Source organism: Plecotus auritus (assembly GCF_963455305.1).
Source record: "Plecotus auritus genome assembly, chromosome: 4".
In the NCBI taxonomy this organism is placed as follows: Eukaryota; Metazoa; Chordata; class Mammalia; order Chiroptera; family Vespertilionidae; genus Plecotus; species Plecotus auritus.
Window position 1 is genome coordinate 702,009 of NC_137775.1, and position 24,985 is coordinate 726,993.

The 24,985-nt window shown below is 68.8% G+C and overlaps 1 protein-coding gene across 1 annotated transcript; it reads left to right on the forward strand.

Moving 5' to 3' along the window:
* Positions 1-14,384: 14,384 nt before the first annotated feature.
* On the forward strand, positions 14,385-21,486 carry FRMD1 (FERM domain containing 1; the record flags this gene model as incomplete). Its single annotated transcript, XM_080663854.1, has 12 exons — positions 14,385-14,453; positions 15,036-15,126; positions 15,534-15,613; positions 16,547-16,620; positions 16,891-17,077; positions 17,181-17,336; positions 17,847-17,912; positions 18,003-18,071; positions 18,621-18,792; positions 19,283-19,612; positions 20,153-20,232; positions 21,292-21,486. 12 exons carry the CDS (start codon positions 14,385-14,387, stop codon positions 21,484-21,486), a joined length of 1,569 nt encoding a protein of 522 aa, XP_080519980.1.
* Positions 21,487-24,985: the final 3,499 nt, after the last annotated feature.

Genomic DNA, 24,985 nt, shown 5'->3' on the forward strand with positions numbered 1-24,985 from the left:
CTGGACCAAGAAGCAGAGCTCTCTCTATCTGCGGATGTAAAGTTACCTGCACGGCGATCCGCCTGGTAAACAAAACGAAGACCTCCACCCGCAGGCACCTGTGACATCCCTGAGCCCCTGCACCGTGGTGAGAGGTTCCCGGGGCAGCAGCTCCAGTCAGAGCCGCAGGCGGGCGCATCTGAAGAGTGGCTCTGATTGGAGAGGATCGTTTTCTTGACTTGAAATAACAGAGATCAAACACCACAGGCCTGGATCACGCAGGCGGCTTCCGCTGGCAGGAGGAGCACAGACACAGGGCAGAGCGGAGCACGGGTCGCAGCAGGCAGCCAGAGGCGGCTTCGGAGAGCCTTCCCCTGAGATCCACGGGCAGCGCCGGCTCCAGCCAGGCTGACGCTCACACACCTATTCAATGCGGAGGCGATGCAGGTGCTCCCTCATGTGCGTACCGAAGCGAGAATCAGCGTCAACGGGAAAATGGCCGCCCACTGACGACTCCCTCTCATCACTGATCTTCCTCTCGCTCCCTTCCTCTCCGAAAGACGTAAAAATATATGTTTAAAAACCCACTCATTAAATAGCAAATTAAAACACCACGGCGAGTCAGAAGGAAGGAAAGGGCAGGACGAGGCCCCGAGACCAGGTGCCCAGGGCAGCAGAGGACTCGCAGGTGCTGGCCCACCCCAGGGTGGCACCCCCAGCAGAGCCCGGCTGGCCTCTGGGTTACGGGTTCGTGCACTCACCGTTCACTCACTGCGCCGTGGGCACTGCCCCTTCGCCAGCCCTGGGACAGGACGCAGGAGGTGGAGCCAGCTCAGGGCCAGGGAGGGTGTGTGTGGCGTCACCAGGCTGTCCGTCACCAGCGTGGGCAGTGCGAGGCCCACAGAACAAAGAGAACGTCCCTCGGCCTCCCTCCCTGCGCCTCGGTTTCCCTCACAAGGAAACAGGGCACTTCTCCAGCTCTGACCGACCAGGGCGGCCCCACCTCCCCCACAACTGGAGCCTGCCCTTCCCTGCGGGGGGTGCGGGCGCCCCCTGGAGGCAGCCCAGGAGACGGGCCGGGCCTCCACGCCCCTGAGCAAAAGCCTTTCTGCAGGGCTGTCTCTGCAGAGATCTCTGGGGCGTGAGCTCCGGCCACCTGTCTGCAGGGTGAACGGTGACAGGGCCCCAGTGACACAGGCGCAGGGGCCCCGGAGCCTCCCGGCTCGTGAGATGGGGCCACACGCATCAGCGGCAGAGCCCTCCCCTCCCCCCCCCATTCCCAGTCCAGCTCGGCTCCATCCCGGCTCTGGCTGTGAAATGGGAGGGTGGGCTGGGCTGGCCCCGTGGCCACTGGCTGGGGGCAGGGACGGCTCTACCTTCCGCAGGAACAGGAACCGGCCAGCAGAGGGCGACCGCCTCCCAAGGCAGACCGCTGGGCGGGCGGGAACCACACCTGGTCCCCCTTCAGCAGGGGGAGGGGGAGGCTGAGCCAGGGGGGCACCCAGCGTCTCTGGGAGGCCTGTGCCGCCTGCCACTCTGCCGAGGACCCTCTGGTGGCCGCACTGCGCAGGCCGAGCCCTCCGGGAGCCAGAAGCCGGTTTGGTGCTCATGGCCTTTTGGGAGCAGGGGGTGGCACGGGGGCAGGCGGAGTGCCCACCGGGTGTCTGCACCCCTCTGTCGAAGGGGTCAATCCACCAGCCCCTCCCAGACTGCTCTGAGGACCCCGGGGCTGCAGGCAGGACCTGGGGGACCAGTGACCAGCTGGGGCCTGGGCTCAGCAGGTCCCCAGAGCTGCAGGGGATGAGGGTGCTGTGGGCTACAGGGGGGTCTCAGGGGGTGAGAGAGGCTGCCACGGAGGTGGGGTGGCATCAGGGACGTGGACCGGGCGGCACCGGGGCAGAGCCACGTCGCACAGAGCGAATGCAGGAAGTCGGCGGCTTGCAGACCCCGAATCAATTTCTTTTCCGGGTAAAACAGGATCTGCCAGGAGGCAGGCGGCGGAAGCCAGACGGGAAAAGTGAAGGCGCTTTGTCATCTGAGCCACAGACAGCGGGGGAGGGGGGGACAGGGGCAGGGGGAGAGGGACATCCATCAGAGCAAATGCCCACAGGGTGAGGGGCCGCTTACCCAGAGGTCACAGGTCAAGGAGACACAGGCTGGGCAGCCCAGGGCTCCCTTTTTAGCTCTGCCTTTAGGCTGTGTGCCCTTGAGGAAGTCGCTCGCCCTCTCTGTGCTGCAGTAGACTCACCTGTAGAATGGGCCACAGCTGCTGTTCACAGGAGTGTGGGGTGATTGTGTGTGCGCCCCACGTGCCCTGAGGGCTTTCTGCTCCCTAGTCAGCACCCTCGCCTCCCCACCCTTCCCTCCCCCAGCCTTCCAGGGAGGCACAGGCCCCTCTGCACCTCTTGCATGGACTCTGGACGGCCACTGCTCTCCCGTCTCCTTTCAATCTCAGTTGTCACAGTCCCAGCAGGAAAGGGAGGACACGCGCAAACGATTTTTTCTGCAAGGACTTTGTCAAAGGGACTGCTGACAGGTGTGAGAGCAGGTGGACAGCCAACCAGGGAGGTGGCACCCCGGAAACAGGTCCATCCAAGGTCTCAAGGGGGCGGTGCAACGCGATCACCAAGAAGTGGGCACGTGAACAAGGGGGCGGGGCCACGTGATCACGCAGGCACTGAACAAGGGGGCGGGGCCACGTGATGGGGAAGTAGCAGGTGAACAGGGGGCGGGGCCAGGTAAACATTCTCAAGAAGTCAGGTGAGGACGGAGGAGGGGCCACGTGAAGATTGAAGGGGTGCGGCCAGGAATCCCCAGAAGCTGAAGAGGCAGGAAGGACCCTCCCCGGGAGCCCTCTGAGGGAGCACAGCCCCTGACACCCTGACTTCAGATTCTGGCCCCAGAACGGGGAGAGCACATGTTCCTGTTGGTTGAGGCCAGTCTGCAGTCATCGGAGCAACAGCCCCAGGACATGGACCCTCCTTTGGGGGCTTTGACCAGGTTCTGGGAACAGCTGAGCCCTGTGCCCCCGCAGGGGAGACCCCTAGACCGCTCGTTGCGGGGCTCCCGGGGAGACCCATCCCTGTGTCTGTGTCTCAGCCCTGCCTGCTGCTCCCCCAGGGGCTCCTCGGCAATGACCGTGCAGTGGGCGCACCAGGCAGGCCGCTTGGTGGGACACGCAGGCCACGTGCCTCAGGGACTCCCCGCCACCTGGCGGAGCCCCCAGCCCCGCCCTCACCTCCCGGGCCTTCCCCCTCCTGAGTCCAGCCTGGGCCTCGGCTTCCTGGAGCAGCAGGTTGACAGGAGCCAGCAACTGGGTTGCTGTGCCCATTTTCTAGATGCCAAAACTGAGGCCCAGAGCGGGGAGCAGAGGCTGAGAGCGAAGAGGGAAGTCAGAGGTGAAAGAGCACCTTTAAACAGGCACTGCAGCCTGGGGCCATCGGGGCGGGCACCTGGTGTGGCCGTACATTTCAGAACGATCGGAGAATGTGTGGACACGGTGGCCTACCCCTCGGGGAAGCAGGAAGGTGTGCCATGCCCTCGCAGACCGCGTCTGGGATGGGGAACACGCGGGGAGGGGGCTGTGGGACCGAGTGTCGGTGGAGACCTGGGAAAAATTCCCAGTTTCCCAGGATGCATCGCTGCAGCCTTCTGACCTCCAGGTAGGCGGATAGAAGCAGGTCCCCTCTGGCCCTTTTCTGAGTTCAGCGAGACTTCAGCGGTCCCCACCTGGCCAGGTGCTTCCTTGTTCGGTGAGAAGACAATGAACGGCGTCTCTCCCTGCCCGGCCCCCCCTCCTCTCCCCACCCCCACCCGCCTGCTGAAAGGCTGGGCCTCGGCTCCCAGGCCGGGCTGGTATTGCCTCTGAAGTCTCTCCACCTGAGCGGGCACTTCTGGTGCCTGATGGCGCTGACCAGGCCGCTGTTTCTGAGCTGGAAGTGGCAGGCGGAGCTCCTGGCGTCACTCCGCTCGGGCGGGCCGGGCGGCGGGGTGTCAGGCAGAGGCACCCCCTCAGGTGCAGCCACGGCTGCTGGCTCCCTCGGGCAAGGGCACCTCCTCAAGCTCGTCTCCCGGCTCCGCTGGGTCAGAAGCCAGATCCGTTCCTGGCAAACACTGCCGAGGAGCCCACTGGCCTTGGAGAAACCGGCCGTTCCTGGCGCTCCTGCTGCCGCTCCTGCTTTCAGCCTGAACACAGAGAGGGAAGCACTTCACCCGGGAAGCGCCCTCGCCCTCGGCCCGGCCTCACCTCTGCCCCTGGTCCTGATGGGAACGCCTGACTTCACCATGGAAACCGCTGAAGAGGTGCTTTATTACCATAATGCTTCCGATTGGACCGTGCTCCTCCCCAAAAATGTGTTGCCCTCTGAACCCAGGACCTCGGCACACGCCCTCATCCGGAAGGAAGGTCCCTGCAGACCAGAGGGGCTAGGATGGGGTCACGCGGGAGGAGGCCCAAGATGACCGGGGTGCTTATGAACAGAGGGGAAGGCAGCCGCAGAGAGGGTGGCCTGGCCAGGACGGAGGCAGAGACTGAAGTGGGGCGTCTGCCGCCAGGGACCCCCTCCCCGTCCAGGGGTGTGGCGGGCCAGGAGGAGGGAGCAGCCGGCAGGACCTTCCCCTGGAGCTGCCCAAGGGGAACAGCCCCCCAGGAGGCCGGGGTGGCCTGTTACGGCTCAGAGGACAGGCTAGGGTTCCAGGCTAGAAGCTCAGGAAACGGGGAAGTTGTCATCATTTTCCCAGAAGCTTGTAAACAAACAAAAACTCACCACCACCCAGGACTGGACACACCATCAGCATCGGGACACTGGGACCCGGGCCCTCCCGGAGATTCCCGGCCGTGCTGGTCTGTGGCCCTGCACCCGCCCGCCGGGTCGTCCCTGTGCACGCTCGGGGTGGCCTGGGCCCCTTCAGTGAGATGGCTGCTTCTCTGTTAGTGCAGGAGCCTAAGGGACGAGGAAGGGGCGCCGGCCAGGACCGCAGAGCCAGGGCCGGTCACACGGGTAGTCCGCCCGGTGGCAGGCCCTCCCGAAGGTCTTACAAATGTCGCCTCAGTAAGCCTCAGACCCCTAAGAAAGATTAGCCCTCCTGGACGGGTAGGGGAACTCAGGCAGGCTGCGGGTGAGCGCCTGAGATCACAGGACAAGAGTGGCAGCGCCATTCGGGACCCCACAGACAACTCGGGATCGTCCCGCCCGCTTCTACTCTGAGCCACTGGTCACACAGCAACAGGGCGGCTGGAGAGGGGGCGGCTGGGATACGTGCCCTTGAACAGGGAGGTCTGTGTCCCACCTGCTTGGCCCTGCCCCTCCCCGGGGTCTCGCTCCTCCCTGACCCTCAGCGTCCTCCTCTGTGAAGTGGAACCCTGCTTCCCACCTTGCCGAGTTCAATAGACTATTGACGGTTCTAGAAGACGGTGGGCTGCCGGAAACCGATCATTGTCCCACTAATAGAGAGATGTGGAAAGGGAATCCGGAAGGCTGGTCAACCTTAATTGCTCTGAAAGGTCGGAGCTAATCATTCACTGTTTAGTTGAGATATTGGTAGTTGAAGCAGCCTCCACCTGTCACTCTTATGTAAATTCTTGCTGATTGGCTGTTATTGGAATTTCCTGCCTAAAGGATATGGGTGTATCCCATAACCTTAATAAAAGGGATAGCAAGGCCAGAGCGAGTGTAGTCCTCCCCCTAGAGGTGGACTCCCGCCTGGCCCCCAATATTCCCAAATTAATGCTTTTCTAGTCTCTTTTCATTTGTGTGCGGCCTCCTTCAGAACCCGAACCCTGAACCTGGAACCCTGAACCATGCGGGATGTGAAAAGGATTCCCACAGTGGGCACTCTTTAAAAATAGCTTCCCCTGCCCTGACTGGTTTGGCTCAGTGGATAGAGCATCGGCCTGCGGACTGAAGGGTCTCAGGTTTGATTCCGGTCAAGGGCATGTACCTTGGTTGCGGGCACATCCCCAGTAGGGGGTGTGCAGGAGACAGCTGATAGATGTTTCTCTCTCATCGATGTTTCTAACTCTCGATCCCTCTCCCTTCCTCTCTGTAAAAAAAAATCAATAAAATATATTTTTTTAAAAATAGCTTCCCCAGCGAGGGCGCTGCTGGTTGAGGGGGGCACAGAGGAAGGGCCTGCGGGGAATCTGTGCTCCAGTCGCGGTGTGCGTGGAGCTGAGGGCCCAGAGGGAGACCTCCGTGGAGGTGGAGCAGCGCTGACAGGTGTCTGTTCCCCACCCCAGCTCCGGGGCCACCAGCTCCAGGCTCCGGTTTCAGCAGGAAACACGCCGAGAAAAAGGGGTGCTCAGTGGGGCACACACGCGCGTTAGGTCTGAAGAGTAAATCACGTCACACACCAGGTGAGGCGGCCTCGCTGAGGCTGGAGCCGAGCGAGCATCAGGCGGGGGGGGGGGGGGGGGGCGGGCACAGGCTGCAGGCCGGGTGCAGCGAGGCCCGCGGGTCGCTCCCGGCTCAGGGCTGGGCTCTGCACCCGCTCCCCGGCTCCAGCCTCCCCCCTCCTCGGGGCTCCTCTACAAGGTCATCCCACCCGCTCTGCCCGCGGCCCAGGTGGTGCCCGGGAGTCACCTGCAGCCCCTGAGGTTTAGGCTGCAGGACTGACTGCGCCCAAGGCCCTGGACCCGCCCTTCCGGAGACCCGCAGGTTGCAGCAGCTTGCACCCCACAGGCCTGGAGCCTGCGCCCCTCAGGGCACAGACGCCGGGCTCCCTCACCTTCCCTCCCGCCCAAGCCCTGCGGAGTGGGTGCCAGGTCCCCCCTCAGACAGGACATCAGGCCCCCCAACTCTGGGGTCCTCGCTGTGCACCCGGCGCCTCCAGGGCGGATGGGCGCGCAGGGCAGGGAGGCTGCGGTCCACAGCAGAGGACTGAGGTCAGCCGGGAGGTCAGCGGGGGAAACTGGGGCCGGCCAGTGGGGTTCGGCTCGCTCCCCGCTCCCCCCCTCCCCGCCGCGCCGTGGTGCGCGGTCGGCCTAGGCGTCAGGGCGCGAGGGGGTGCGTCGTCGGGGGCTTCTCGGGGCGACGTGGGCTCCACCCTTGGGGTCCAGACCGCCCCCAAGAGCACCTGGCTGGGGCGACACTGGACGGGGCACCCCCTGGAGGGCAACCCTGGGGAGTGCGATCCCAGGACCCTGCAACCCTGGGACGGGGCGACGCCCCAATATCTGGAGCTGGGCCCGGTGCTGGCCTCGCGGCTCCGGTGGGTCCGGGGGCGGGGCGGAGGGGCGGGGCTGGTCCGGGGCGGAGGGCGGGGCTGAGGGGCGGGGCTGGTCCGGGGCGGAGGGCGGGGCTGGACCGGGGCGGAGGGGCGGGGCTGGACCGGGGCGGAGGGGCGGGGCTGAGGGGCGGGGCTGGTCCGGGGCGGAGGGCGGGGCTGGACCGGGGCGGAGGGCGGGGCTGAGGGGCGGGGCTGGTCCGGGGCGGAGGGCGGGGCTGGACCGGGGCGGAGGGGCGGGGCTGGTCCGGGGCTGAGGGGCGGGGCTGAGGGGCGGGGCTGGTCCGGGGCGGAGGGCGGGGCTGGACCGGGGCGGAGGGGCGGGGCTGGACCGGGGCGGAGGGGCGGGGCGGAGGGGCGGGGCGGGGCGGGTCCGGGGCGGAGGGGCGGGGCTGGTCCGGGGCTGAGGGGCGGGGCTGGTCCGGGGCGGAGGGCGGGGCTGAGGGGCGGGGCACGGCGGAGGGGCGGGGCGGGTGGGCGCCTTCGGCCAATCGAAGCCGGGCGCCCCCTCCCCCCGGGCTGCCCCAACAGCCTGGCCCGCGAGGTTCCTCCCAGACCCCAACGGAGCCGGGGTCGCGTTCACGCTGGGTCCCCGGACCCCCACCCTCAGCCAGCCCCGGACCGGGACCCGAACCTGGACCCCTACCCCGACCAGGACCCTTATCCGGATCCGGACCCCCACCCGGACTCCAACCCGGATGCCGGCCCCGACCCAGATCCGGACCCAGACCCCGACCCGGACCCCGACCCGGATCCCGACCCCGACCCGGATCCCGACCCGGACTCCAACCCGGATCCAGACCCAGACCCGCCCTCAGACCCTCTCCCAGACCCAGACCCCGGACCTGGAACCGTGAACCCGACCCAGACCCCAACGGGGACCCCGCAGGTGAGCGCGCCGGTCCCAGCGACCCGCCCACGGACGGGGTCTGGGGACATGGGCACTGGCTGGCCCGTCGCTGTTTAGGGTTTGCGCCCCCAGGTCCCGAGCAGAGGGTTCAGGAGGCCCCGGGCAAAGGGTTCAGGAGGCCCCGGCGCCGCCCTCCCCCGCCCCGCCCCGCCCCGCCCCTCCGCTCCCAGCCTCCCCTCCCCTCCCCTCCCCTCCCTCCCCCCCCCCCCAGCCTCCCCTCCCCTCTTCTCCCCTCCCAGCCTCCCCATCCCTGGTTCTGTCGTCCCAGGCAGGGGCGCAGGTGCGGGGTGCCCTGGCGCACCTCCCTCCAGGTGTGGCCTGGTTTGGGTTTTCTGAGCTGGTTTCAGGAGGTAAAGGGGCCGAGGCCACCGGGGACTCGAGGGGGCTTCCCTCCCGCGTGTCCTGTTCCCAGAGGCGTCCGCGCTGGTTTCTAACACCCAGAGCATCCGGGAGACACGTGGACCCAGGGGCTGCCCCTGCGGGGAGCGATCCCCCCGGACTGGGCTCCCGGGGAGCATTGCAGGGAGCGATCCCCCCGGACTGGGCTCCCGGGGAGCATTGCGGGGAGCGATCCCCCAGACTGGGCTTCCGGGGAGCATTGCGGGGAGCGATCCCCCCGGACTGGGCTTCCGGGGAGCATTGCGGGGAGCGATCCCCCCCGGACTGGGCTCCCGGGGAGCGTTGCGGGGAGCGATCCCCCCGGACTGGGATTGCGGGGAGCGATCCCCCCCGGACTGGGCTCCCGGGGAGCGTTGCGGTGGCTGGTTGGGCGGCGAGTGCGGGGCGTGGACAGAGTGACAGGTGACACCTTAGCCTTACAAGCTGCGGCTATTTCCTCTGTCCGGAAGTGAGGCTGCGCTGGGAGGGTCCCCTGTGAGGCGGGCGTGGGGGGAGGGCGTGCTTCCACCTGCGGGGACTTTTCCTGGGACCTGTGGGTGGGAGCCCCCACGCACACCTGGGCCCTTTCTGAGGCCCCTCGGCCTAAAAGGTGAGGAGACAGAGTGAGCTGGTCCACTCCCTCCTGCCAGTTCCGCGTGGGAGGGAGGAGCAGCAGCGGCAGAGGGGAGCCAGCCCAGGTCTGGGGTTGCCTCTTCCTGGGGGGCAGGTGTGAGAGTTTGAGGAAAGCAGGCTCCCTAGGCACACCCCTCCCCCGCCCCGCTCATTCCTCGGGGACGTGGTGGCCGGGATCACAGTGCCACGAAGCCCGGAGGCCCAGCCACCGGCAGAGCTGGGTTTGGTTAAGCCAAGTGCCGGCCTCTTGGGCTCAGGTGGGCATTTGTGTAGGACACGGACGGGGGGCTGCTGGGCAGGCATGAGGCCTGCCGCCTGGGACACGGACCCCAGAGGTCGGCTCGGGTCGGAGGCACTCCGTCTGGGCGCCGGTGAGAGCGGCTCTTCAGAGACACAGCCGTCATTGGGCAGATTCGCCAGGTGCTGGTCCCGCACCTGCTCTGGTCTTGCAGTGGGTGAGGGATGCAAACTTGAACCTCAGGAGACCCAGGGGCCCCAAGACCTAGGCAGGGCTGGGGGCCCGCCTTGCTGTGAGGGCAGGGCCTGCCTAGCTGTGGCCCTCCCACGTTAGCAGGGACTCCGGTTGGATCTCCTCGGCGTGCGCCGCCCCAACGCCGGGCCCTGGAGAGGGTCTGTGTTTCGCTTCTTCGAGAAACCGGTGCCCGAAACGCTGGCTGCTGGTTCTGAGGGGCTCTGAGCAGCCGGGCCAGCCTGGGTGGGGGTGCGCGTCAGCTGGGGAACCGCATGGCTAAGGTGGGGAAGCACACGTGGGTTAAGCCCCACCCAGGGGTCAGCGTGTCTCGGTGGGCGAGTGAGGGGCAGACAGCTGGGTGGGGGCTCCGTGCGCTCCCTGCCCATGTGGCACAGGCTCTGTTGACGGGAGCAGAGCCGACGCCAAGGCCTGGTGCTGGTTCGGAAGGCTCAGTGCTCCCAGCCTGGCTTCCTTGGCAGAATCTCCCCTTGTTTTCAAACAGCTGGGACTTGAAGGTGGCTCAGGCCCCTGCTCTTCCGGGCGGGACCCAGGCCTGGGACAACCCTGAGCTTAGCGCTCCCTCCTGCCCCGGGAACCGGTGGTACCATGACCTGGGCACCCCGTGGGGGTGGGGCATGGGGCGCAAGGTGGGCCATGCCTCTGCCGGGGCCCCTCCTGCCTCTCCCAGCACCACCCCACTCCCGCACCCTGGCTCCCGCAGCCCAGCCTCCGCAAGTCCCCACCGGCCTGTGTTGGTGCGGGAAGCCTGGCAGGGGCTGGTGAGAGCGGCCAGTGGCACGGGAGGCGGCGCAGAGCCGGGAGGCCGCTCGGAGTCGTGCCAGGTCCCGGAGCGAGTGTCCCGGGAAGCAGCGCTGCCTCGCCCCCAGGACCCGCCCCAGGTGGACGGGGCTCTCATCCCTGGTGGCACCTCCTCTAGGTGCCCTCCCAGGGCCCTGGTGATGGTGGCCTCAGCCAGCGGCCCCTCGTGGAACCCGGCTGCGGCCCCTGAACTGGGGGCAGCACATGAGCTGCGTCCCCTCCCCAGAAGGCCCGGCGCTACCCTCAGGCCAGCCTGTGCCCTCTTCCCACAGCCTGTCTGTCCACCCCCGGAGGTCCTCCCGGGTCACTAGTTAAGCCGGGTGACTAGTTAAGCCGGGTGACTAGTTAAGCCGGGTCACTAGTTAACCGGACACACCAGTCCCTGATAAGAGGTGCTCCCACTGGCCCCTGGGGCCTCCCTTCTCTCCCTCCCCCTCAGGCCTGGGTGGATCCGCTCTGCCATCTGCCCCCGAGCCAAGTGGCCCTCCCTCCAGACGCACCATCCATTTAGACCTCGGCTTCCCGGGAGCGTGCTGCCCTCGTCCTCGGCTCTCCGGGCATGAGATGCTGGGCCAGGGGCCGCTCGCTGGTGTCTGCATCGCCAGGACATGCTCCAGACCTGCACCTGGCGCCTCAGGCAGCTGGTCCCCGGGATCGGCTCTGCTGTCGCCTGAACTAGTGACCGTCCCGAATGGTGGTGTGTGTGCAGTTTTTTAAAACACTTGGACCTGACAGTGTTGGTCTGAAGTTCATCGTCCTTTCCGTCGTTCTGTCCCCCGTTCCCTGGCCCGCTGGCCCCTTGTCATGCTGTCCCCAGCTGAGACCCAGTCTCAGCCTCACTCGAGGCAGCTCGCCTAGAGCTGGCCCGGGCTGTGGGCTGTGACTCCCCCGTCACTCACCCATGAGCCAGGCCCTGACCTCCCTCACAGCCCCTGGGGCCCTCCCAGGTCAGAGGTCAGCCAGCCAGTGGAGACTGGGTCTGAACCCACAGCCCAGTGCAGCCTCGCAGACGGGACGCGGCCCCAGCGTGTGGCCCCCACACCGGGCTCAGCCATTTGCCAAAACTCCTTTTACTTCACCAGCGTGTCTGCTCTCAGCACCGGGTCCCCCCAAGACTGGGTACTGGGGCGGCGCGGGCTCCCAGCGAGGGCACGCGGTCAGTGGGTCCAGCGAGGGCCCGGCGGTCAGTGGGGACTGAGATGACATGTGGCAGCATTAAACTTTTTACTAAAGGGAACTGAAGGAGGTTGGTGCTCCTGTCGCTGAGGTGTGGGCAGGGGAGGGGGGAGCTCAGGGCCTGTCTGTCTGTCTGTCCATCCGTCAGCCCTCCCCACACAGCCCTGCTGGCTGCCTGACCCCACTCCTCGGCCTGTTTACAGCTCACTGCTTCCTGGGGCGGGACCTCCCAACCCTAAATTAACAGGTGGTGGCCAGGCTGGTGTCTGTGGGGGGGGGGGGAACTCAATGGCTGGGGGGGGGAGGTGGGCAGCAGGAGGAGGAGGAGGAGGGGAGAATGCAGGAATGCAAAGAATCTGGTCTCAGCTGAGCTGAAGGGGGAGGAACCAGGGCAGGGGAGGGGGCCCCCCCCTGTAATTAACTGGTCACTCCTTCCCCTCCCTCCTGCCGTCCAGCACCTGGAAGGACAGATGGGGAGTGACCCAGGGTCCTCTGCTGCCCCAGCTACTGGAGCTGTGACCGTGGTGGCGGCGGGGGGTGGAGGGGGGCTCAGGCAGCAGCCCCGAATGTCCCCCTCTGGAGTGGGGCCCCAGGCATGAGCGCACCCGACTCATTTCACACCCTGTAGGGAGGACGCAGGCACCGGGGCGGAGGCTGAGGAGGCCGGGCAGGCGGGGGTCACGCACCTCCACTCCTCGAGGCCCGGGTCAGGGGGTGGTGCTGGTGGTGGGAGCTGGCCGCCCCCTGCCCCCCGAGCCCCTAACTGGGCAGGGGGTGACGCAGTGACAGACAGCCCGGGCGCTGTCCTCGAGGCCCCGCCACCTGCACACATAGGCATAGGCACGCATGCACACGCACATTCATGTGCACGCACACAGCACCCACGCGTGCTCACACGCAGCTGCTGGGAAGGCCACCGCTCTGTTGTATAACTTGCCATGTATGTTAACAGCTGTGCTGAGGTCAGAGCTACACGCTATGACACATTGACGACAACGACAGGACGCATTTTGGTAAATGTCGGACGGAACGCCCCCACGTCCCCGCCACGGACCCTTGCACCAGCTGTGGGGCCCCTCCAGTGGGCAGCAGGGCCCCCCCCACCCCCCCCTCCCCCCACATCCCGGGGTTGCCTCTCCGGGCGGTTCCGGCTCCTGTAAAAGGCGGTGCGGGCAGCTCCTCCCGGGCCCCGTGATGGTTTTGAGACGCGTGCACGGTCCGTATTTCGCGCCTTTTTATCGCTGGGTGGTGGTCCCGCATCATCTCATGGACCTGGACTCGGGCCGAGTCGCAGCAGCTCTGTCTCCGGACGCAGGCCGCTGTGGCTGAGGGCCAGGCATCAGGAGGAGAACCGGGCAGAGAAGGAACCTCGGGTGACGTGTGAGGCCGGGACGGGGTTAGGGACCCGCCTCCCGGCTCCTTCCAGACCTGGAACCACACGTGCAGCCAGGCCGGCCCCAAGGCATCACATGGGCACTGGCCTCATGTCTGCTTCCCCCACGGAGGGAGGCTGCCTCCTCCATGAGCGGGCACAGCGGTGCCGGGGGGGGGGCAGGTGTGCGGGCGGAGGGGCCCTCGGGGCCCTGGGCCCTGATCCGCCGGGAAGTGAGCATTAGTCCCTGTTCTCGGCCCCTGGGGGCCCGCCCGCTCTGTGTCCCTGTCCCCCCACTGTCCCGTGTGTCTGCGTGGGCGTGGCCGAGGCGCCTGCTCCCTCACGCCCTCCACGTGCGGGAACCTGAGGAAGGAGTGGCTGCTGTCATCCCTTATGACGGGAGCGCCGGTGACCTTCAGTCCGTGGGCCACAGGCCACCACGCGTTGCTTCAGGGAGCACGTGAGCTGGGGACACACGGGCCGGGGCCTCCGCTGATGGTTTTGACTTCTGCCGGCTCACAGGACCACGCGTCAGAGACAATCGCTTTGCATTCAGCTGAGGGGAGAGGACGGGGCTGGGCCTCCAGGTCCCAAGTCTGCAGGGCAGCCTGGGGGGGCCCTGAGTCTGAGCGGGGCAGGGGCAGGGGCTGGGGCAGGTGCAGGAGCTGGAGCTGGGACAGGAGCTGGAGCTGGAGCTGGGGCAGGGGCAGGGGCAGGAGCTGGGGCAGGAGCTGGGGCAGGAGGGGGAAGAGAGCGGGGAGAGATGTGCACACCCTCTAACCACAGGGCCAGACCCCCGGGCACCTGCAGAGGTTCTCACACAGGATGGACAGGACGTGCCCAGGGCCAAAGAAGAGAGGCTCTCAGTTCCTGCGGCTGAAGGGACTCTGTGGCCTGCAGGGGACCTGTGTTTGGGGACGGGTAGGGGGGGGGGCACTGCTCTGACCCACCTCGCTCGGTGACCTTGTGCAGGAGGCTGAGGGGGGGTCCCACTGCCCCCTCCAGCCTCCAGGTCCCTCGCAGTGTCCCTGGTCTGGGCATCTGCGTGGCCTCTCCCGTCCCGAGCGGAGGCGTGGCCCGGGAGTCCCTGAGGGGAGGGAGGAGGCCCAGCAAGTGTTTATTTGTATTCCAAGCCCTGCTCACGCCTGGCATTTACAGCCTGGACCTTGTCCCGCCACTGGACCCTGGCCCTGCTCTCGTCCTTCCCCAGCCAGGAGCTCCCCACGGCGCCCCGTCCTCGGGAAGCCTGCAGCTGGGTGAGTTTGGGGTGCCGTGCACCCCAGCTGTGGCCGGACGGAGGGGGAGGGCCCGTCATGTGGTGGCTCACGTGGCCCGTCCCTCCGGTGGACGCAGACCGTGGCTGCGGGGCCTCCCTGCCATCCTGACCGCTGTCTCCTGCAGGAGCTGCCCTGGCCGGAGAGATGGCCGTGGAGGGCAGGGACGTGCTGGTGCTGCTGCCAACGGGGGAGCGGCTGCGGCTGGTCCTAGGGGTGAGCGCTGAGGGGAGGGGCTGGGTGTGGGTGGCTGTGGGGTGAGCCGGGGACGTTGGGGGCCCTGTGTTCATCGCCCTCCCCTCTCTGACTGGATCCTGTCACTTCGATTTTGTTGGTCCTCATCTGAGGGTGTTTCTTCCATTGACTTTAGAGAGAGTGGGGGGGGGGGGGGGGAGGAGGGAGGGAGGGGGAGGAAAGAGAAACGTGGATGTGAGAAACTGTCGACTGGTTGCTTCCCGCACGTGATCCAACCGCAGTCCAGGTGCATGCCCTTGGCCAGGCCTCGAACCCGGAACCCGGCTCAGCCCTGCTCTCAGGAGGGGCCTGGCGATGGGCGGGGGTCAGGGCCCAGCAGGGGCTCCCGGGGGCACCAAACTCCGCACCCCCCAGCCCAGCCCGGGGTGGAGCCATCGCTCCCTGCTGAAGGCGGGGCCTCCCGCCCCTCGGGTTCTTCAGCGTCCCTGGGGAGGGGGCACCCCTGCTCTTCAGTCACCAGGACCTGAGCACAGGCTGCCCTCCCCTCCTGGCCCCCTAGGGGCCGGGCTGACTGGCTGCCCTGAGCCGCCCCCCCTCCGGCAGGTGCAGGCCACGGGGCGGGAGCTGTTCAGGCAGGTGTGTGACGAGGCCGGCATCAGGGAGCCCCACTTCTTCGGCCTCTGCGTGGTCAGAAGTGAGTAAGCTCTGCCCTCGGACCCTGACCTCCGACCCCCACTGGGGCTGAGTCTGAGGGACCACATCTGCTCCTGACTCCCTCCTCCCAAACCCTGCGCTCTGAACCTGGCACCGCCGCCACCTCAGCCCTGGTGCTGGCCTGGCAGGACACGGGTCCCCGCTGAGCCGGCCCCCTGTGCACGCGTCGCCTCCCAGCAGGACGCGGGGCCCCGGCCCGGGCAGGTGCTGAGGCGGCATCTGCTTGGGGCCCCGCCCCTCCCTCGGAGGTCCCGGCTCCCAGTGTGACTCAGACGCGGCTTCCCGGGCCCTGAGCGGCCGCTCCAGCATCTCCTCTCTCTGCTTCCCGAGCCGCGCGGGCGACCCCGCAGGGCCGGGCGGCTGAGGCAGGCCTGCTTCCCCTTCCAGACAATGAGTACCTGTTCATGGACCTGGAGCAGAAGCTCAGCAAGTACTTCTCCAAGGACTGGAGCCGGGAGCGGGCGGAGGTGCATGCTGCTGGCGGCCAGGGGAGGTGCTGGGCGGGGGTCCCGCCTGTGCCTGGGCCGCCCTGTGTCCGCCCTGTGCCCGTGTCCGCCCTGTGCCGGTGTCCGCCCTGTGTCCGTGTCCGCCCTGTGTCCGTGTCCGCCCTGTGCCCGTGTCCGCCCTGTGCCGGTGTCCGCCCTGTGTCCGTGTCCGTGTCCGCCCTGTGCCGGTGTCCGCCCTGTGCCCGTGTCCGCCCTGTGCCGGGGGCCGCCCTGTGTCCGTGTCCGTGTCCACCCTGTGTCCGTGTCCGCCCTGTGTCCGTGTCCGCCCTGTGCCTGTGTCCGCCCTGTGCCGGGGGCCGCCCTGTGTCCGTGTCCGCCCTGTGCCGGGGGCCGCCCTGTGTCCGTGTCCGCCCTGTGTCCGTGTCCGCCCTGTGCCCGTGTCCGCCCTGTGTCCGTGTCCGCCCTGTGCCCGTGTCTGCCCTGTGCCGGTGTCCGCCCTGTGCCGGGGGCCGCCCTGTGCCGGTGTCCGCCCTGTGCCCGTGTCCGCCCTGTGCCCGTGTCCGCCCTGTGTCCGTGTCCGCCCTGTGTCCGTGTCCGCCGTGTCCGTGTCCGCCCTGTGCCGGTGTCCGCCCTGTGTCCGTGTCCGCCCTGTGTCCGTGTCCGCCCTGTGTCCGTGTCCGCCGTGTCCGTGTCCGCCCTGTGCCGGTGGCCGCCCTGTGCCGGTGTCCGCCCTGTGCCGGGGGCCGCCCTGTGCCGGTGTCCGCCCTGTGCCCGTGTCCGCCCTGTGCCGGTGGCGCCCGCTGCCCCTTGTCCCCGTGCGTCCAGAGGGAAGGCAGCGGGCAGACAGCCTGGCTGCTGAGACCTGAGCCGAGCACGGGGCGGGGCGAGACGGGGGGGCGGGTGACTCCTGGCCTGTCCACTCTCCCGTCCTCATGGCCCTGCTCGCCCCCACAGGGCAGGAGGTCCCGGGCCCCCTTTGTGGCCTTCCTCCGGGTGCAGTTCTACGTGGAAGATGGGCGGCTGATCAGGTAGGTGCAGGCCGCAGGGGCCCCCTAGAGCGAGAAGGCCAGCCGGGGCCAGGCCGTCCGCCAGGACCACGGGGCTGCGTCCTCGGGCACAGCCACCCTCTGCACCGGGACGCGTGAGGCGCGTGAGACGGTGGGGCTGCCGAACGCGGGTGGGTTGTTCCCTAGGCGGGACGGGCCAGGCCCGGGGGTTGAGGTTCCTGCTCAGCCTGGGGCTGCGGGGGCGCGTCCGGGACGGCCGAGCCCCCCTCACCGCCCGCCGCCCCCTCCCAGCACCCGGACGGGCCGGCACCTGTACTACCGCCACCTGAGGGAGCGGGTGCTGCGGTCCCAGGGCGCCCACTGCGAGGAGGCCTACTTCCTGCTGGCAGCCTACGCGCTGCAGGCGGACCTGGGCAACCACCGGGCCCGCGCCCACGTGGGGCGGTACTTCGAGCCCCAGGCCTACTTCCCGCAGTGGGTAAGGCGTGGCGTGGGGCCGGGGCAGCCGCGGGGTGGGCGCGGCGCGGCGGGGCGGCGGGCGGCGGGGCAGGAGGCCTCACGGGCCCGCGCTCTGCGGTCAGGTCGTCGCCAGGAGGGGCAGCGCCTACCTCCTGAGGCACGCGCCCGCCCTGCACCGCGAGCAGCGGGGCCTGAGCCCCAGGGAGGCCGAGCTGCGCTACATCCGGGAGGCCTGCCGGCTGGAGGACGTGCCCGTCCACTTCTTCAGGCTGTTCAAGGTCCCGGCGCCGCGCGGGGAGATGGGCTCCGGCCGTGGCTGCCCCGGGCGGAGGGGGGGGCGGGGGGGGCAGGGCGGGTGACACCGGCCCCGGGACGGGGACCCAGTGGAGCTGCGTCCTGGAGGCATTGCCCGGCCATGGGGAGCAGTCACCGCAGGGAGTGTCCTGTCTGTCTGGGAACCAGCGGGGAAGGGCTCTCCCGCAGCAAGGCCGCCCCCCGCAGGGACCGGGCACGGGAGGGACACATCCACCTCCTGCAAGGCCGCCCCCCGCAGGGACCAGGCACGGGAGGGACACGTCCACCTCCTGCTGCGAACCGGCGGCGCTGGCTCTCTGGGGAGTTAGGACGAGGCCCGTCCGCAGGCAGAGAAAGTCAGAGAGCAGGAGGCAGGAATGGGGGCTGATCTTGCCTCCAAGGAGGGAAACAGAAGGGGCCTGGGGACCCTGCTTGTCCCTGGGGAGCCCCCACCCCCGCTAAGGGCTCTGACCTCTGACATGGTGTCCTTTTAGGATAAGAAGGAAGAAAGACCTACCATTGTCCTCGGACTGACCCTCAAAGGAATGCAGGTCTATGAGGTGAGGGGTGGAGCCCCCAGAGCCCCCCCCCCCGCCCCAGGGCCGGTGCCCCATCGCCCGCCCGCTGACCCGGGCCCCTGTGCCCTGCAGGAGGAGAACCACACTCTGCAGCTGCTCCACGACCTCCCCTGGGGCCGCATCGGGAAGCTGGCCGTTCTGGTGCGAGTCTGCGGGGCTAGGTTGAGGGGGGACGGGTCTCAGCCCCCGGGGCCCAGGGGAGCCTGGCTGTCCTCCACCGTTCCTGCCCTGAGGCCCAGCCTGGCGCTGTGCAGCGGGGCGGGGAGACCACCCCACCCTGGATGGGCTGTCTCACGGGCCCCCGACAGCTCTGGCTCCCAAGGGGGCGAAATAAAGGGAACGAGGAGGTGGAGACGCACGGCGGGCCAGCGGTTCCAGGCACCCTACCCCCTGCCCCAGCCCCACAGACCCCTGGGCCAGCCGGCACTCGGCACTCGGGGCGAAGAGCAGGTGGGGCCCTGAGGCCTGAGGTCCGTCCAGGGACGTGCACACCCAGCCCCGCCGAGGGGAGTGCCTGGCCTTCTCACAACCTCGAGGGGGCGCCCCGCTTGACTGTGCCCCTCAACACGCACCTGCCCCTGGATGAGATGCGCCAACAGGAGCCGGGGCCGCTGCCCGGGGGGGTCTGGCCGCCGGTTCACACGCCGCCCTGTCGTCCTGTCCTCGTCGATCCACCCTCTCCTCCTCCAGGGAAAGAAGTTCAAGATCCGGCCGGACGGGCGGCCCGCAGCCCGCAAGCTGGAATTCTACACGGGCTGCGCCGTCCGCTCCCGGCACCTGCTGCGCCTGCTCCGCGCCAGCCACCAGCTGCACCTGGCGCTGCGGCCTGCGCTGGCCCAGCTGCGGCTGGAGGAGGCCCAAGGTGGGCGCTGCACTCCCCCCTCCGCCCCCCTGCACTCCCCGCCCCCCCTGCACTCCCCCACCTCCATCCAGGTGTGGGCGTGGCCTCCTGTCAGGCGTCCCCTAGGAGGACCTGGTGCCTGGTGGTGATGCCCTCCTCCTGCCCGCTGTGGGGAGCCCAGTGCCAAGTGGGGGGGGGGGGGCCTGTGGGACGAATACTCCAGGGGGCTGAGGGGTGCGAGGGCATGAGCGTGTGTGTGTGCACGCGTGTGTCTGTGCACGCGTGTGCACTCCTGCTCAGTGGCCCCGCACCGACAATGATGTGAGCGCCCCAGGCCCTGCGCTGGTTTACCAGCTGGGGTGACACATCCCACCGGCGGCCCCGGCTGTCCCTGTGGACAGGCAGAGCCCCGACCTCCACACTCCTTCCCCCACGCTCTGCGTCTCCCGGGGCCTCCGTCCGACGTGGCGGCACCTCTGTCCCCAGCTCTCACGTCGGCTTCCCTCTGCAGAGAAGAAGTGTTACCGGGAGGCGTACGTCAGCGACACGCCGGAGCTGGACCTGCGCCCGGCGGGCAGCCGCGACAGCCAGGACAGCAGGGGCAGCGGCCAGCGGCTTCCCCGCCGCCTCTCACTGCTCTCAGCCGACAGCCACGGCAGCTCCCGCGCGTCCGGCATGGAGCCCGGGGAGATGTCAGTGGACGAGCCCCCCGGGGCCGCAGCCCTCCCCGGGGAGGGGGCGTCCTGCGGCTCCAGCCTCAGTCCGAGCGGCGGAGACACGGCGGGTGACAGTGGCGGCCCGCCCGAGGGGGACACGCAGGACCTGGGGCACCCGGGGAGCGGTGAGTGAGCGGCTCCGTCAGCGCCGGGGCACCGAGCAGGGTCACCGCGGAGGCAGGACCGAGGTGCCTGGTTCCTGGTGGGCGGCGTGGTGCCCGGGCTGAGACGAGGGGGTCCTGCCGGGGGGGGGGGGGGCGGGGGGAGGTCCTCCGTCCTCTGTGCCGCTGACCGCAGGGGCCTGGGGCGTGCAGGAAGCGCAGCCGCCACGCCCGCCTTCAGGGTGGGCCACGCGCGCACAGGTTTCTCCCTCGCACCTGCACTGGCTTCAAAGTCCCCACAAGCGGCTGCGACCAGTCACCCGGCGGGGCCTCCCGGGTTGTGGGCCCTAAAGTGATGACTGCGGGGACCAGCCTCAGGGCCTGCCCCCCCAGGGCCACCCAGCGTCACCCAGCATCACCCAGGGTTGCCGGGGGCCAGGCAGGACCACCAGGGCCACCCAAGGTTACTCAGTGTCACCCTGGGCCACCCGGGGTCGGGAGGTTTTGGGCAGCCGTCCACGGGGCCAGCGTCGTCCCCCGCTCACGACCCTCCCTCCCTCGCAGCCTCTGGCCCCCGGGCAGTGGCGGTGGTGCGGGTCACGCTGGTCAGCATGCGGGGCTGGAGTGCCGAGGCCCTACACCAGGTACGGCCCCCGCTGTGGCCCAGCCCACCCCATGGGGCCCAGTGTCCCCCTAGGCCCACAGGAGGGTCCTGGGCAGAGACCCCGGAGCCTGGAAGGGGGGGGGGGTGGGGGTGGGATGGGGGGCGGTTCCCCTGGCCTCACTGGAGTGACACTGGGGCTTGCAGTGTGGGGGCGCCCCTGGCGTGTGCTCAGTGCGGCCGTCCACCCGCACCACCCCCATCTCCACCGGCGGGTGCCCACGGGGCGGGGGGACAGCTCCACCTGCAGGAGGCCAGGCCAGGGGTTCTGGGTGCCGGGCGGGCGGGTGGTGGGGGGGCCCGGGCCCGGCTGGGAGCTGACCTGGGGGAGATGGCCGGGAGGAGGAGGGATGTGGAGGGAGGGAGAAGCCGGCCAGAGACCGGGGTGGGGTCTGCCCGCGTGGCTGGGGGTCCCGCCAGGGCCTCTGAGGTCGGACCTCCCTGCACGGAGCCGGTGGCCTGTCCAGGGCCCGTGGCTGAGAACAGCCAGCAGGACCCCAATCTGGACGGGACCAGGGCAGCTCAGAGCCGGACCCTGGACGGCTCCTCCCACGGGAAGGGCTGCTCCTGACCCCCAAGATGCTCCCAGACCCCATTCCTGAACTCCCCGTCGGATTGTTAGACCGAGAAAACCAGCCCCTCTGAACGGGGGGGGGGGGGGGGGGGGAAGCCTTGGGGAGGGGCCGGGCTCCCCACAGAGACACCAGCTCCCCTGGTGTGAGACTCCATCCCGCGAGGGCCCCCCGTGACAGGACAGGAGTACGAGGGCCCATGTCACCGTGCCGCCCTGGGACAGTGGGGGTGCAGGGCCGGCTCCACAGTGTCCCGAGGGAATGCAGGGCTCCGTGGGAGTCTGGGGGTCGAGGGGACCATGGGCGGCCAGTGGGGGACAGCCGGCCCTGGGGCCGAGGCAGGGGCTCAGGGGCTCAGGGGTCAGCATTAGGGTGGCGGGGACAGATGGAGGAGCGGCCTCCGACGAGCTGTGACTGAGCAGCGAGCTGGGGAGGAAGCCACACAGGACTCACCTGGGGTCTCCCCGCAGATCCCGGGGGCGGCCTCCCCCCACGCCCACGCGGGCCAGCACAGCCGCAGCCTGGAGGACGTGCGTCCATGCCCCGCCCCGCGCGCTGCCCGGAGGCCCGTGCCCACGCCTCGCAGCGGCCCCCGCGGCAGGTCCACGGCCTGCCCCTCCCTGGGCCTCGGGGAGGATCAGTGCGTGGACGAGGTCGTGGTGTAGGCCCTCGTGGCGAGCCTCGGCCCGCTCCACCCACGTGGGGCTCCAAACACACGGGGGCGTCGCCCACGTCACGCGGCTCTGCGCACGCGGGCTCGGGCAGGGTCTGCTCCCATTGGACGGCTCGGCCCACGCAGGGCTCCGCCCAGGACACAGGGCTCCGCCCACACAGCCAGCCCAGTCCGCGGGGTGTGGCTCCGCCGGGTCCGCCAGCCTCCAGCCTCGACCCCCATCCTGTGCTGGTGGCGCCCACTGAGCCTGGTGCGGCGCCTTCACATCAGGTGTGGAACCGGCGGCCGTCAGCGCTGGAGGGGAGAGCAGGCCCTCTCGGGACCACGGCGGCGAGTGGGAGCTGGGCTTGTCCCAGGAGCGGCCCCAGGTTCCCTCTGCGCAGACCCGCGTGGACGGTCAGCGGGCGCAGGGCTCCACAGGATCCCTCGGCCTCTCTCCAGCGCAAGCTGCTGTGAGCCTGGGCCCCGGACGCAGCCCCTGTGGGCCTGGCCCAGCTCTCCCCCCCAGACCCCCGGCGATGCCCCTGTCCACCCTCGGCGCAAGGGCCCCTGGTCCCCCAGAGCTCACTCATCCCGGCAGGAGGTTCCCACAGGGGTGTGGGCCCCGGCCCCCCAGAGCTCACTCATCCCGGGAGGAGGCTCGCACAGGGGTGTGGGCCCCGGCCCCCCAGAGCTCACTCATCCCGGGAGGAGGTTCGCACAGGGGTGTGGGCCCCGGCCCCCCAGAGTTCACTCATCCCGGCAGGAGGCTTGCACAGCGCTGTCCTGAATATACCTGGCTCTGCAGACAGGACGGAGAGCCCCCCACCTCCCCTCGGCCTGGCTCCTCCCGCTCCAGGGGGGCAGTGGGCCCTGGCTGGCTTACCTGTGGCTCCTGGGCCTCCCCCACGCCCAGCACCTGCACCCACACCCCTGTATGCGGTCTTCACATAGCTGTCCCGTGATGTCATCGTCCCCCCATGCTCTGCTCCCACTGTGAGGCCGCAGGGCCCCGTCCACCCTCAGGGCCCCATCCACCCTCAGGAGGTGAGGGCAGGTTTGGGCCCGGGGGGCGGGAGCGGGGGCGGTGCAGCAAGGCTCACAGGCCCGGCCCTCATTCCCTGCTGTGAAAGGACACTTGAGGACATACCAGGCAGGTGTAGTAAAGATCCAAACACACACGTGTGTGTGCACCAGGCTAGCGTGGGCGGGGCCAGGGGGTGGGCGGGGCCGGGTGCAGGGCCACACCCAGCATAAACCCATCCACTGAGGCTTCACCCGTGGCCGCTGGGGGGACAGGGGACCCCGAGACCAGCCGTGCCCCGCGGAGTTCACAGCTGTCCAGGTTGCAGCTCAGGTGCGCACTGTCCCTTACACCAGTGGCGGCGGGTTTGATTCCGGCCAGGGCACATGCCGGTTGCAGGCTCCATCCCCGGGGGGCGTGCAGGAGGCAGCGATGGATGTTCTCCCCCTCCGTCCTCTCTGAAGTCAATAAACACGTGTAACCACCCTCACCTGGGCTCTGGAGTGGCCAGCACTGCTGTGGGGACCCCGGCGGGAGGGCCAGGCAGGGAGGCCAGGGCTGGAGGTGGCCTCACCCGCCCCGTCTCCCTCGTTAAACAGGCGTCACCCGGCGGTCAGTGCCGGCTCGGGCAGGTCAGCGATGGTGCGGAGCCGGTCACGGTCACGGTGTGGCCTGGGCTCCTGGCTCCAGGCAGTGCCTGGTGCTGGCGGGGGCCCCAGGCCCAGTGGGGCTGCCCCGGCCCAGAGCAGGAGGGTGAGGGAGCCGGGCAGCCAGGTCAGGGCCCGCACCCCCCCCCCCCCCACACACACACAAGCTCACGCAAACGCACGCTTCGACCTGGGGAGCCCCCGTCTGGCCCCCGCCTCCCCCTGCCCCAGCAGCCAGGAAAACCTGCACCAGGCCCACGGCCTGTGTTTCCCCGGCCTCCCTCGCTGCCACAAGAGGGCGCTGTCGGCACGTGCGAGGCCTGGGCCTGGGCCTGCGGGGCAGGGCTGGGGGGTGGAGACTGGACGTGGGGGGCCTGCCTGGCAGCTCAGGGCTGTGTGGTTTCTGACCGCCTCTGTGGGTGCAGGTCGGAGCCTCACATGCAGACTGAGTTCCCCCTCGTTCCTAACCCAACCCCCTGGTGTAGGGCCAGCGCCAAGGCCACAGGAGGCGGGGCGGGACCAGGGCCCGTGCCCTCCGCGGACAGGGGCAGGGCAGGGCGGGCCCTGAGGAGCCACTGGCAGCCTATTTCTGTCCTTCCTCTGGCCTGTGGGCGGACGTGGGAATTAGGTCCCCTAACCGCTGCGTAATCTCTGGTTGTCGAGGCAAGAGGGGCCTTGGCCCTGGTCCCCAACCCCTCCCAGGGTGCCTCCCTGCCCTCCTCCCCGCACCCCCGGGAGTGCCAGCCCAGCTCTCAGTGAGGAGGGGGGGAAGGGAGGGGGCGGAGGCTCCTTGGAAAAGTCAGAGAGAGAACCTTGCCCGGGCCGGGGTGGCTCAGGGGTTGAGCACTGACCTCTGACCCAGGAGGTCAGGGTCCGATTCCGGTCAGGGCACATGCAGGGATTTGGGCTCGAGCCCTAGTGTGGGGCGTGCAGGAGGCAGCCGATCCATGATTCTCTCTCATCATGGATGTTTCTCTCTCTCCCTCTCCCTTTTTCTCTGAAATCAATAAAAATATATATATTTTTAAAATTAAAAATAAATAAATAAAAGAAAGAGCATCTTTTCCTTTTGTGTCCAAAGGTCTCGTGGGCAAAATGATCTCAGGAAACTGGGTCTGACCCGTGGGGAACGGGTGGTGTGTGAGGGCAGGTCTGGGCTGGCTCCCTGTCCCCAGGAGTGGGGACTGCTCGGTGACGAGGCGTGGCCCGTGGGCCGTGGTGCACATGGCAACGCCCACGCCCTCCCCGCTCAGTGAGGAGGCGTGGCCCGTGGTGCACATGGCAACGCCCACGTCCTCCCCGCTCGGTGACTAGGCGTGGCCCGTGGTGCACATGGCAACGCCCACGCCCTCCCCGCTCGGTCACGAGGCGTGGCCCGTGGTGCACATGGCAATGCCCACGCCCTCCCCGCTCGGTGACCAGGCGTGGCCCGTGGTGCACATGGCAACGCCCACGCCTTTCCCGCTCGGTCACGAGGCGTGGCCCGTGGTGCACATGGCAATGCCCACGCCCTCCCCGCTCAGTGAGGAGGCGTGGCCCGTGGTGCACATGGCAACGCCCACGCCCTCCCCACTCGGTCACGAGGCGTGGCCCGTGGTGCACATGGCAATGCCCACGCCCTCCCTGCTCGGTGACGAGGCGTGGCCCGTGGGCCGCAGTGCACATGGCAACGCCCACACCCTCCCTCGCAGGTGTCCGTGTGGCTGGAAGGACGGCCACCAGGTCCCTCTGGACGCCCGAGAAGCAGGTGGTGGCTCAGGAAAATGTAGTCAGAAATGACCCACCCCCAGCCTGGCTGGCCAGGTTTGGACAGAGGTCAGAGGTCCAGCTCACGGCTCTAG